The sequence below is a fragment of the Lissotriton vulgaris genome, chromosome 4_1, assembly GCF_964263255.1.
Source record: "Lissotriton vulgaris chromosome 4_1, aLisVul1.2, whole genome shotgun sequence".
Lineage (NCBI taxonomy): Eukaryota > Metazoa > Chordata > Amphibia > Caudata > Salamandridae > Lissotriton > Lissotriton vulgaris.
Genome location: NC_141691.1, coordinates 695,903,642 through 695,917,632, shown reverse-complemented (window position 1 = coordinate 695,917,632; position 13,991 = coordinate 695,903,642). Strand labels below are relative to the sequence as shown.

The 13,991-nt window shown below is 42.1% G+C and overlaps 1 protein-coding gene across 1 annotated transcript in view; it reads left to right on the top strand.

Moving 5' to 3' along the window:
- Positions 1-13,991, top strand: part of ABCA13 (ATP binding cassette subfamily A member 13) — a 2,590,787-nt gene that overhangs the window by 288,270 nt on the left and 2,288,526 nt on the right. Inside the window, exon 9 of the mRNA XM_086964984.1 lies at positions 11,005-11,117. Within this exon, the coding sequence (XP_086821110.1) occupies positions 11,005-11,117 (113 nt within the window). The remainder of the gene's footprint in view (positions 1-11,004; positions 11,118-13,991) is intronic.

Genomic DNA, 13,991 nt, shown 5'->3' with positions numbered 1-13,991 from the left:
CAGAAAGATCTGCTGCACAGATCAAATCTAGCTCTTATGTCCGAATTGTGGCTTGCCCTAGGTTGAATTCAGCTCTCAGTTTTCGCCACTGGGGAAAAGTGGTGTCACTTGATTCTTCCACGAAGAAATAATTAATAATTGCACTGGTTTAGGCAGCTGATACTGTCTTTTTCTCATTGTAGAGAGCATTTTCAGTAACTGACAATTATTATTTTTTTAAACATGTCTTTATTAGCATTTGACACAAAGAGAGGTATACGGGGATTGACCAGGCAACGCATGACCACACAATGCATCAACGAGACAATTCTGTTGTTATCAGGCCTCCTGTATGGTGTTGGCTATGACAAAAATAAAGCTGTGAGCCCATCTCAAATGAATAATTCAGCACAGCATCTCTCAAGAGTGACTCAGTAGCAAAGCCCATGAACTAAATGTACAGACAAGCTTTCTGTGATTGTTACTGACTTCATTCACAAAGAGTCTTCCCAGGGAACTTCATGTGCTCACCTGCAACCATGCAATGAATGTATAAAATCTCACCTAAGTACATCATGGGATTATATGAGACACAGAGAAAAACCTGACAACAAATTACCTCCACATTTCCTTCCTCGTCCCAATAACTACTCCATGAGTGAATATGCAATTACAGTGTATGTGGTGCCCTAAGCAACAAACTACAAAGTCTAGAAAGAACATAATACATTTGGTTGCTTTAAAGAAGAAAAAAACTTACCTTGTATATCCTTGAGTTAAGGGGACCCAGCACTGTAAGAAACAAGAAAGGTTGTCCCAGTCAACCTTTATCAGCCCTCTAGGGAAAGCAAAGGGCACACAAAAAGAACCCGAAGTCTGGAGAGAGAAGTGAATTATGGGTAGATTCTCAACCTCAGTGATAGAAACAAACGAAACAGCTTGGAAAGTGGTGGAAAGTTAAAGGTGAATTGGCACATTTACCCATGGGGCAAATATTGGGATGAGGAAGGATCAGAGTAATGAAGATTACTAATAAGTAATCTGAGCATTATTCTTAGTAGCACACATTCTCATCTTACATATTAATGTTAGGTGTTATTTGAACATTAATACACTTCTAAAGCCCTGTTACACTGCCACTGTTCATTAAAATTGTGTATCTCAAATAATGCCATTATTTCCTTTATTCTTGGGAGGCTGCATGAGTCTTTGAGACATGTTCAAAAGGTTACCAAAGTTAAAGAGGGTACTGTAAACAGTGCTTGCACTATGGAGAATATTTACTCTGTACCACACTGTTTGCAGACAGTGAAAATCTCATGAGAAATACACCACAAAGTATTAAAAAGTATCTACTAAAAAAGTGTTCACTATATGTCAAACTTATCCAAAGAGACACATCTTATTAAAAATACCCAAGGTATGAAAATTCTAAAGGTCACACTACCTGCAGCCTTCAAGTTATGGTGAAAACTTTACAGATAGCCCATCTTTTGAAGCTAAACAAGCACATTGAGAAAAACCCTGCAGACACTAGGCCTAAGTTTATTGTGTGTATGATGAATAAAGCCAGCTGGATGAGGAAGAACTTTTTGCAACTTAACTCCTCTAAAATGGAGATTCTGTTGTTCGGCAAGGCAGAGGAACTGTGGAGTGCCGATTGGTGGCCGACAGAATTAAGACAAACCACTGCCCCCAGGGGCTGGGCCAAGAACTTAGGTGTCAAAATAGATAATAAACTTTCAATGGAAGTGTAGGTAAAAACCCTTGCAGGTACCTGCTATGGAACCATTCGGTTACTCAGAAAGATCTTTCCCTGGATTCCAATGAACGCTAGAAGAACCCTTATCCAGTCGCTCCTTATGAGCCGCCTCGATTACGGCAATTCCTTGTTGGTAGGAATCAGGGAAGACCTGCTATCTAAGCTGCAGGTGGTGCAGAATACCACAGCCTGTCTGGCCCTTAACAAACCAGCACAAACTCTTTCTCTCCCTCTTTTGCGCCTTTTACACTGGCTTCCCGTAAGGAAGCGCACCATCTTCAAACTACTCTGCATGTTCTATAAGTCTCTGTACGGACTGGGCCCGGCCTATCTGACTAGCAAAATCGCACACTACCAACCTGCGTGACAACTTAGAAAGTAAAAATGGGGGTCGGGCATTTTATTATCTGGCCCCCAAATATTGGAATGAGCTCCCCGAACCTCTCAGTGCCTGCCCAAACTTTGCACAATTTAAAACGTTGCTCAAGACCTGGCTATTCTAAAGAGTGAACAGTCCTCTCTCCTCCATTTGCCTACTTCTCTGGGCGCCGAGAGATCCCCTTGGGGATGATTTGTGCGCCTTACAAATGAGTAAAATAAAATAAAACATGTACATGGGATAATACCTGCTGCACACAGTCTTTTATATGTTGTGTTGAAATTAATATGCTACTACGATTCTGTTTGAAAGCGCTAGGCCTCTTACAATACTTACTATCTACTAGATAGAATATTTGCCCTGTTGGAACCTTTTGTTTCTGGAGTCAAATGATCAACTGTCATCTGGAAACAGAGTTACTGTTCAATACAAAGACCAGACTCCGCCAGTGTTGTTTGCTCTTGCCTTTTCTCTTCCTGCTGGCCATAGACTGGATCATGAAGACATCCAAAGCAAGGAGCAATTGAATCGAGTGGACACCTTGGAAGCAGCTTGACTACCCGAACTTTATAGACACTCTCCCATGCCCATCTCTATCTGCAGATGCAAGAGAAGACTAACAAGGTGACTTCCATATCAGCACAACTTGGCCTCAACATCTACAGGGCTAAAACCAAGATCCTGAAGGCTAACATGGCCAGCAATACAGAGCCGCAGATCATGAATCAGTGACAAACAAGTGATAATTTCAAAATGTAATGAGCAAAATATCAAGTGAGCCAAAGTACATTTTACAGCATTTATACCTCCCAGAGTGTATAGGTTCTTGTATTGAAGTGAGTAAAAAAGTTCTCCCAAGTATGCACCCACGTGTTTGCTTTACTAAGAGCCATGTAAGGAAATGTTTAGTAAAGAAAACATAGATATTATCATCTACTCAGTTGATTATAGATCAATTATTTCGAATTTGACCTGCAACATGATTCATAGCAAATACAAACACAAGCAATACAAATAATATATAGTTAAAATAGTTTACCATTTTGTATCCTTTAATTGCCTAAAAGTCTCAAAAAATCAGAAAACATTAAAATTATAAATGTAAGTAAAAGGTAAGTGAGTACAAGAATGTATAGAGCTCTCATATGCCCAAAGGTGTCTTGGTACTAGTATCTGTTATCAAACTAGCTGAATGGCCTAAAAAGATAGAGAGCATGAGAAAAGCCAACTTTAAGCTGTTTTCTGATATGTTTTAAGTTAGGCTGAGCTTTTAGGCGGATAGGGCAGTGAATTCCAGACTAGTTTGCAGGTGGAGAATGTGATGCTTCTGACACCCCACAGGGTTTTGGTAATTTTAGGAAATGCAACATTTTTGGCTGAAGAGGATCGAAGCATGTGTTTGGGGGTATACCAGTGGATTTTTCTCCTGACATAGTCAAGCCGGAATTGTAAAGGGCTTTGTAGGCTAAACAGATAGCTTTGAAATTGACCCTCTTTTGAATTAGAAGTCAGTGTAGGTCATGAATAGCTTGAGAGATTGACTGAAATGTGGGAATTTTCTTAAGAAAGCGAGATGATGCATTCTGAAGGATCCGGAGTTTATTCAACAAGCATTATTGTATACCAACATAGAGAGCATTGCAGCAATCAACCCTAGATATAACTAAAGCAGTAACGACTGTCTTTTGAAGCTCCTGTGGAATGAAGGGAAAGATCATTCTTAGGGGGTCATTAGGATGAAGTCCGCCCGCCATCCTATCGGATAATGGGAACACCCGCCATAAGGGCAGGGGTCCCGTAGGGGGTATTAGGATGCGCCCGCCACAGTGGTGGGCGCATCCTGCATTTTTAACATTGTGGCGGGGCGGTGCTCTCAGCACTGCCCGCCACAATGTTAAAAATACATGTATGCATTTGCATACACAAAGCGGCAGGCACCGCTTTGTGTATGCAAATGCTGGGGGGTACCACAGGTACCCTCATGTGCACCCCCACCTCTCCTTCACTCCGGGGGCCCGCAGGGGGCCCCCACAGTAAAGACCGCATGCCTTTCTGTGGCGGCATCGCCACCACGGCAAGGCATCTGCAGAGGCCCATCCTAATATGTCCGGTGGTGTCTATTAGACACCGCCACCATATTATGGCGGCGGACGGTCTTTCCATCCGCCGCGGACCCCCCAGCCATGCTAATATGGCACGGGGTCATTCTGGTTGGTAAAGGGGGTGGATTGCCCCTCCAGGCCGGCGGTGGCTACCACCAGCCTGGCAGGGACAATCCGCCCACCATCCTAATGGGCTCCTTAGTGTTCTTAGTAGAAAAAAGCATGAGGATGTGATATGATTGATTTTGTTAGAAAAAGTTAGCTTTCTATCAAAAAAGATGCCCACGTTTTTGGCTTTTTTTTTACAGGAAAGGGAATTGGACTTCGATCTTGAGGCTACCAGGTAGAATTCCAGAATGACGTATCATTTCCAAAGAGAAGAACCTCGGTCTTGTCAGAATTTAATTTAAGGCAGTTATTTTTCATCCAGCTAACAATCTGTACGATGAATGTGTTGAATCGGGGACACAAACACTGCCAGACCTGCCGTGAGGGGAATGGCAAAAGCACCAAAAGTTCTTTTACCTTGCTGGGAGTCTCAGGGACGCCATCTTCATGCTGCCAGAGCCGTCGGAGGAGCCGTGAGGGGAACGGCTCAGCGTACTTGCTGGACTACTACTCCCAGATCTCCCTGCGAGGCGCAGGGATTGTGACTCTCCAGGAGGGCGACAGAGGCCCTCATAACCGGACCGGCCCTCCCGCAGGGTGGGATGCATGCGGGCGTGCCCGGGCCAAGGGCGGGCCCGTCCCGCGCCCGTTAGCGGCAGGAAGAGGCAGGTCGGGGCAACCCTATGTTCATTGCTGCATCAGTGGACTTGGTCAGTGACTTTGGTTTTATTTTAATGGTGACTTCATTTCTAAATGATAAATACTAGACACATCTATAAGCTTACATTACGCAGTTTTGTTTTGAGGGAACCCATTGGTAAAACCATTGCATGATTCTTTTCTTTGGGGTTATACTCGTTTAAGGCAAGCCGGGGTCATTAAGTTAGTGTCCCAATCATTGAGAGGCATAAGACACAAGCAAATAAGGAGGGGGTTTTGGGTAACGCTAGAGTAACTGTGACCACCAGGGATGCCTTCCTTTCCAGAGCCGCAACAGTGATAGACAGGGGGATTGAGATGGTAAATAGACACCTTTCAAGATCACCTACTGGTGGCTCTTTACCACTCCTGGTTGGGGATGGGGATCTAAATTGTTCAAAAAATCCCACAGACGAGTTGGCAAGCACCATATACCTACAGGGGTTAGGGAATGGTACTCACAATCTGGTTGTGCTCTCCCCTGTTTTGGAGTCCCAGCAGGACATCCCAGCTATGCCCCTGTCTCCTGTTGTTACTGTGTCAAATGAGCAGGGGGCTGTCCCTTCAGATCTCAGTAGAACGTGTGTGGAAAGAAGATCGACCTCCTCCACCCCCATTCTCACTAAGGCTACTAGTAACTCTAATCCGCCGCAATATTTGGGGGGGGGTCACGTCGCTCAACTGGTAGCACTAAGAGAAAAGGAAAAGAAATGGGCAGTCAAGCGAAAGTCCAAATCCTTTGCCCCATTGGCAACAGCAGCAGTAATTGGGGCAGTCCCGTCTGCGATTGATCCTTTATTAATGGAAGTGTTTAAATCCACCCTATGCAGCATATTGGATGACAAATTACGCCCCATCATGATTAAATTACATAATATTGAGCAAAATATAGCAGATCAGCACAATATTATACAATCTCTTCAAAATCGTAGTTGTGCAGTATTAGCCCCTGCTGCTCCAATCAATGACCTACAGAAGGTACCCTTAGAGGTGAAGCTTGGATGTCCTGGCCCTGTAAATAATTGTCCTCCATTAGCCACAGATATGATTATTAGCAATGCTGGGGGGCAGAGTGCTAAGAAGCCTGATTGTTTGATATAAGATGGAGCACTTGCATCAGAGAATACGGGTGCAGCTCCTAAAGCTGCTAATGCTGCGGGTAAGAAAGGAGGTATGTCGCAGGATTGCACCAATGTTGTACAACAGAATTTATCAGTTTTTGATCTGCCCCCACAATCAACCCCGCTCGTGGTAATCTTGGGGAATGTGCCTCCTCTCCCGAATGGAACAAGTGAAGATTATGTTCAACTTAAAAATAAGGTAACTCACTGGCTGTCTTGTAATACTGTTCCTGGCCCAATGACGTACATAACATCATCATGGCCCGTCGTGTTGCCTGGTTGGGAAGCTCCAGGAAAACAAAGAGGGGGGACTGCATTGTTGTGAATTTTAACAACCCTTTGCCCGTAGAGAGAATCTTCAGGGAGGTCAATGCGGATCAGGCTTATAGGGGACAAGGTATTCTGATACTGCCTCTGGGATATTTTTATAAGGCGGAGAACCGTAGACAGAATATTCTGCACTCAGAGTGCCTTACCTGGCCCCATAATCCAGTGGAGCAGACTAGGACTGTTTTTTTAACGCCTGTGCAGAAAGGGATAATCCCTGGGGTGTTCGTTATCGCTCTTCCTTTGCTCAAGGGCAAAATAGATATGCAGCTCTCTCAGGGTTGAACGATTGTGATTGACTGAGCAAAAATGTAGTTCTCTTAGACCCAATATTACAGATGTTAGCGAGTGGTGAATTTATTATGCCGGATGTTGTGTTTCAAACCCAATTACCATCAGTGCTGTCAAATGTAGAGTCATTAGAGGTTATTATAGGTGAAGGGCCATTGGTTTAGGAGCTGCCAGGAACACCATCCCCTGTGTCACTGCAGGATCTTCCTATTGTACTCTTTGAGGACCAACTTAAGATCCAGGATTATAATGTGCTGTCCTGGAATATCGCCGGGCTGGCAGAGAAGATTGGAGACCCACTATGGGTGCAGTTTGTTAGGCACTTCCCTGTGATCTGTCTCCAGGAGACTTGGTCGGTCAACTGTAATCTTTTTTTGGAGGGGTATAAATCTTTCTTTGTCCCTGCAACTCCAGTAATAGTGGAAGAGCTAGGGGTGGCCTGGTTATTTTTATTTCCTTGTCCTTGAAATGTAGGCTTAAGGATATCTCCTCTGCTTATAGTGACTTTCAACAATTGTTTTGAGGCGAGGAATCTTTAGCCTGTGTCTCATACATTTTTATAACGCAGTGCACAGACAAGGGGTCTGTAAGATAACTCAGATGGACAATTTTGTAAAGCATCATTGCGGCCCCATGAGAAATAGCCTCATGATAGTAGTAGATTTTAACGTTCACCCGTGTGGGGATCCTGAATCTACTAAAATGGGTGATTTGGGTTGTCCAAGAATCCAGGGTCTCCATTTCGAGTACTCTACACAGGGTGATGTTCTTAATGATCTGCTTAATGAAAATGATCTTTTTTCAGCCATGGGCTTTGTAGCTCTATCTAGTAAACAAAAGGTTCCATCTTTTAAAGGTCGCAGCGGAGGATCCTTTATAGATTATATCCTGATCTCTACAAGTGTCCAGTCCCTTTTATTGGGGTTTACAATATTAGAAAGTGCTTTTAGTGATCATAACCCTGTGTGTGTGTGTACCTGGGGGTGGAGTTTATTGATAAGGCAGGAAAGGGTGTTAGTTCAGGGTATGCTGAAGCTTACTGATGGTAGGCGATGCCTTAAATGGGCTCAAGTTACCCCGTCCCTTTTTTATGAAAAGCTTTATGAATCTTGTGCGACAGAACTCTCCTACTGTGTGAATTCACACTCTACTACTAAGGGCATTCTTAATGCTTTTAATAGGATTGTCTCTAAGGTGGGGACACTGCTATCTGTCCCAGCCAAAAGAAGGATTATTGAAGACCCTAAATGGTTTAAGCCATTATGCTCCAAAGCTGCTAGAGAACTAAAGACCTCTTTGAAAGTGAATCCTAGGGACCAAGCTCAGAGTCGCATTCTCCGCATTAATTATAAAAAGATATTGGCTAACCGCAAAAGAGAACTGAAGGAGGCCACATAGCAGGAACTCTTGGATCCCTCAACTCTATCTAGTAGTTCTAGATTTTGGAGCCTTACGAACAGACCCCTTGGCGAAAGGGACAGAGCTGAGGATTTGGGCACTATCATAACAGAAGAGGAATGGGGCCCCATTTCAGTAGTATTTTTAAAAGTGCCTGAACCTTACCTCGGTTGCAAGTGAGAACCCAGAATATGGATGTAGTTGTATTTACTGAAAGAGAGGTGGAAGAAGGCATCGCCAGTCCCTCGTGTAATAAGGCACCAGGTCCGGATGGTATCCCACCGGACCTTTTTTAATCTAATCCCTCCCTTTGGGCATCTAACCTGGTGGAAGTGCTTAATGCCGCTGCTAAGGAAGGGTGCCCAGAGTCTTGAGGTGTCTCCACAATTGTTCCTGTGTTTTAAAAGGGAGATCGTAACAGCACTATGAATTATAGACCGATCTCCCTTATCGACTCTGTGGTTAAGGTTGTAGGCGGAGTCGTATTAAATAGATTGATGGCCTGGGCGGACGAAAATAAGATCATCTCTGACATTCAGCATGGGTTCCGCCCAGGTAATTCTACTATGGCACAATGCCTCAATCTCTACCTGATCCTCGGGAAATACACTGTTGCCCGCCAGGGGACAATCTACATGGCCTTCATGGACCTCTCCTCTGCCTTTGACTGTGTCAACCGGGGAGGTTGTGGCAGTCCATGAGGGACATGGAGGTGGAGGCAAATTTGGTGGACTTTCTGTTGGACCTACATAGAGATGCTAGAGCAAACATTAGATGCGCTCAGAATTTGAGGGTCACTAGGGACTTTAGTACAGAAAGGGGAGTACGGCAGGGTTGTATTTTAGCCCCATTTCTCTTTAACCTCTATATCAATGACTTAGATAAGATCGTGTCAGAAACTGGGGCTGATTTTCCGTATGTGGGACGCAGGGGCCTGCCCGTCCTGCTTTATGGAGACGATGCAGTTTTCCTGGCACGTACCCCTAAAAGCTTACAGATCCCGCTTGACACCTTTCGTAGGTTTATGGCCGAGCGAGATCTGGCCATACATAATTCAAAATACTACGTAATGCAGGTCGGGCTGCGCCCAAAGAGGCAGTACATCTTTAAGGTGAACAGAGAAATAGTACCCATATGTTCGACCTTCTCCTATTTGGGTATCCTACTAGATGACCATCTTGATTGGGGCCCTCTATCTGAGAAGACAAGGGGGGAGGTGTACAGGTCCAATGCAGCGAGTTTTAACTTCGCTACTAAAGTGGGCAAGCGCCTAATAGCTGCAATATTAAAAATGTATCAAGCCAAGAGTGTATCGATTGCCAGCTATGGCAGTGAATTGTGGGGTTATATAGGTTTAGAGGGTATTCAAGTGGCAAAAAATATTTTTTTTAAACAGCTGATGGGGTTCCCTAAGGGACCTTGAACTTAATTGTTCATGAAGAGACTGGTCTTACATATATTTGTGACATTCTGGCTATGCGCCCATTGCCTTTTTAGCTCAAATGCTGGCTGAATGAAGATCTTGCCTTTACACAAGAGTTATTGAAAGAGATTTTGAGCCTGGATCGTATGACCGAAATACCATGGTTGAAGTATTTAAAGGGGTGCTTTAGAGAGTTAGGGCGTCCGGACCTTTTTTTAACACCTGACCGTATTACCAGAATAGATGTGGCTTTTGTGAAACAATCTTTTATCTTGCGAAAGAAAGCAAAAAGAGAGGAGTTGGAACTGTTAAAAAATAGTGTTCATAAGCACATGATGCTCAAAACCACTCTAGATATGGAGCCATATCTCTTGTGGCCTTTGTCGGCTCACGAGCGATTCCTACTGATCAGGTTTCGATTGGATTATTTCCATCTTTTATTAGCCGTACCGAAGGGGAGTCACAAAGGACAAGTGCTAGCACCCTGTGGCTGCGACAGTTTGTCTCCACAGGACCTTCAGCACTTTGTGTTCTTTTGTAGTTTTTATGAAGCCCCTCGGAGGCTCTATTTAAAATCTCTTTTAAAAAAAGTTACATTTTTTACAGGTTCGCCCTCTCTCTATTTTTTACAATTATTACAGCCAGAATGTATCCCATTTGTGGTTGGCTTTCTGAAATGTTCTCTAAGGTATAGAAATTGTTTGGAACCCTAAAAAGTTGGATGTGGTAGCCTATGAATTAATGCTGTATTTTATGAATTAACCTTTTAAATTGTAATAATGAGTTGTATTTTCTATTGTATACATTTTTGAATATAACTTGGAATATCTGTATTATATGTCCAGTTATGTATTTATGCACTCTGTATATTTTAGTTTTTATTTTAGATGAATTGTAACTTTTATGGTTTTCTATCATGTAAACAGAATCACGTTTATTGAAATTGTGTATGTCATATGTCAGAATCGTTTAGCTACATGTTTGATTTCACATGAGATTGAAATTACAATTTGTGTGTCGTCGACATCAGAAATTACAGAAAAAAACACAAGAACGAATCTGGATAGCCAAGGGTGTCACATACTTGTTAAATAGTGTGGAACTTAGAGATGATCCTTGAGGAACCCCACACCGAAGTGAAAATGAATTAGAAACATCATTGGCTCTCTGTTGACAAGAAAAGAACTTAAAAAGGGATATGGCCCCTGTAAATGTTAACTTTTTTTACAATATCTATTGGTTACCAGAAAGGTGCACTTGTTCAACAGGTAAGGCCTTTGTAAAGTTGTATCTAACTATACCTGATAAGCATATGTGTACATATATTTATCAGATTACCCATTAATTTCACTGCATGGTGACTTTTAATAGGGGAATTTGTACATTTTCAAGTACGTTTTATTCCTTTATTACAGAAAACCCAGTTTTCACAAGAAAGAGTCATTGCATATTTAGCAGCTGCCAAGGCAAGTCAGCAAGGCGTTTCCTCCTGTCTGTCATCGAAGGGATCAATTTGCTGCACGCTCAGGTTTGTGAGGTTTACGTTTTGTATATCGTAACTATAACAGGCTGCTGTTTATAGAGTGTTTAGCATAAAGCAACAATACTGTTTGTGCGATTTTCTTTTTTTAGTGCTTCAACTGTGAACTAATATTCTGAACAACATCAAGTCCAATGGGAATTGATAATTACTGTGCTGTGCTATCAACTTTCATGGTTGTTTAGCAAATGAAGTCAACTTAGTTTAATAATGTGTAGCTAATAACACAGAGGTTGATAGTGTTAGCAGTTGATAACACTGTTGTAATGACTTTCTTTTTATATTACCTTTTTGACATCGTACTAATACCATACTTCTGCTGTTTCCAAGCTCTGGAAATAACATATGTTACCATTACCCAATTTCTGGTTGCCAAAGGTGTAAGGGTGAGCCCACCTTGCCTGCATTAGAAGTCCTGCTGCTTGATTAAAAAATGTGCAAATGGCTGGATTACAGCTGGCCAGCAGTCACAAAAAGAGCCCTAACAGCCATCAATCCATTTACTCCTTCATAATGGCACACCACAACTGTGTATAATTATGCAGGAATTATTCACAAAAAAAAGGCGTGGGCATGGAGAGGATCAAAGCATAGTTTGCCCTATAAATCTATGAACACCCATAACTTTTTGTGATTATGAGCTTTCTCAGACACTTCTGTGACCAATCCCACCCAGGCAGTGTTTGAATATTTGCTCCTGCAATTAGCAGGAGTAAATCACCGTTAGCGAGGGAAAGGGAACAAGACATACCCAAACTTGGTGGGGGTGTAAAGATATTTGTTTCTACACAGACAAAAGTGCCTAACTCGTACAGAAAAAGGAATGTGTATTTGCACATCAGGGATGCTTTCCATCATGCCTACTTAATATTATGCCAAATATTCCAAATGCAATCCTGACATGTGTAAATAACAACACAAAAAAGTCACGTCATATGCTTGGAAAATTTTGTGACTATGGTATTATTGTAAATCAACAGTTTTACAGATTTTTGATTCTTTGTGTGAGACTCATGATTTTCAGAAAACCACATTTTCTGAGCAAACATACAGTTTACAGAGCCATCCTAGCTCCTATAATGAAATGAAATGTAAAAATGATTTATCTTTAACAAGCACTGGAAAAGCTAATAGATCAGAACTTCACAATATGGTACAATCGTTATTTTTTGTTTCATTGCAAGCACATGCTATACAAATAAAAACAGGAAACATGTCACTGATTATAAGTGGTGGTTATATGTTTGCAATAAACAATTTCAGTTAAAAATATTTACTTTTATTTTTATTAGAAAAGTATCTGCGTTTCCAAACAGGCAAGTGTACTTAAGACAGGTATAAAACACGTTTTTCATTTTTATGCTCATCACAACAACATTTGATTCTTATTGGTGCAAGGAAAATGCACCAAGGGGCACATTATCCACAACTAGTGATATTTATCGCTAAATGAGCTTAGCGATATTTTTTTTATCGCCGGATTTTATCGCAAAGATAACGTGCTATTAACAACGTTTACCTCAAATGCAATAAAATATCCGGCAATAGCGGCTCAATGCGTGAATATCGCATCGCTGGAAATCCAGCGATATTCAGGCATTAACGCCAATAGGGTCTTAACCTGAATATCCAACTCCCATTGGATATACAGGTTAAGAAATGGTCTGAGCAGGCTTTAGTTTTTGGCGATATTCGCGCTTAGCGCAAACATTTTTATCGCTGTGCCTACGTTGATAATAGGCGATAGCGATGTTAGCGACTTCTTTCAGTCGCTAACAGGTTGGGTACGCCCACTGTGCATGTCATTAGCAATTAATATCGCTGACATGCAGGGGCATATTATCAACAACTAGCAATACTTATCGCTAAATGGGCTTAGCGATATTTTTTTATCGCCGTGCATCGCCGGATTTTATTGCAGAGATAACGTGCTATTAGCAACGTTTCTCTCAAATGCGATAAAATATCCGGCGATAGCGGCTCAATGCGTGAATATCACTGGAAATCCAGCGATATTCAGGCATTAACGCCAATAGAGTATTAACCTGAATATCCAACTCCCATTGGATATACAGGTCAAGAAGTGGTCTGAGCAGGCGTTAGTTTCTGGCGATATTCACGCTTAGCACAATTTTTTTATCGCTGTGCCTGCATTGATAATAGGCGATAGTGATGTTAGCGACTGCTTTCAGTCGCTAACAGGTTGGGTACGCCCACTTTGCATGTCATTAGCGATAAATATTGCTGACATGCAAAGCGGGCCCCAAACCGTTTGCTATCGCCTACAAAATGTCGCCAACTGCTGTTAGCGACAGCTTGCTTATAGGGCGATAAAATTATCGCCGCTTTAGAAGGAAAAAGTCCTGCTAAAGCGGCGATAAGGCCCTTGATAATATGCCCCTATGTTCCTAGAATTACTGTGACCCAAAGGCATAGTTTAAACACAGAAGTATATATGTATTGTATGTGGCTTTTATGATGTTTTTAAAAATCGAATAAAGTGTGCTTTGACTTGACTTGACACACGAGTATAACTTTAAAAAAAAAAAAGGAATTAAGAATGAGGTAAAATTCTTTGACAAATTAGAGTATTGCCAACTAGCCCTGATACTGAAATCCGCTTCTTTCTAGTTGGATGTGCACATGTGATCAAGCAAAATGCTGCCACTCAGTGCAACAGCTGAAGTGGGATGACCCACTGCCCCATGCTTCATTCTTTTATGGGTGGAACCAAAGTGTGTATGACAGATAAACAGACCAATAGATGAAGAGGACTGACCCTATATGCTTATTTGTGTATATTTTTTAATTTATGATATTTTTATTTTATAAGGTTTAAGTGACTACTAAAGCTGTGTGTTG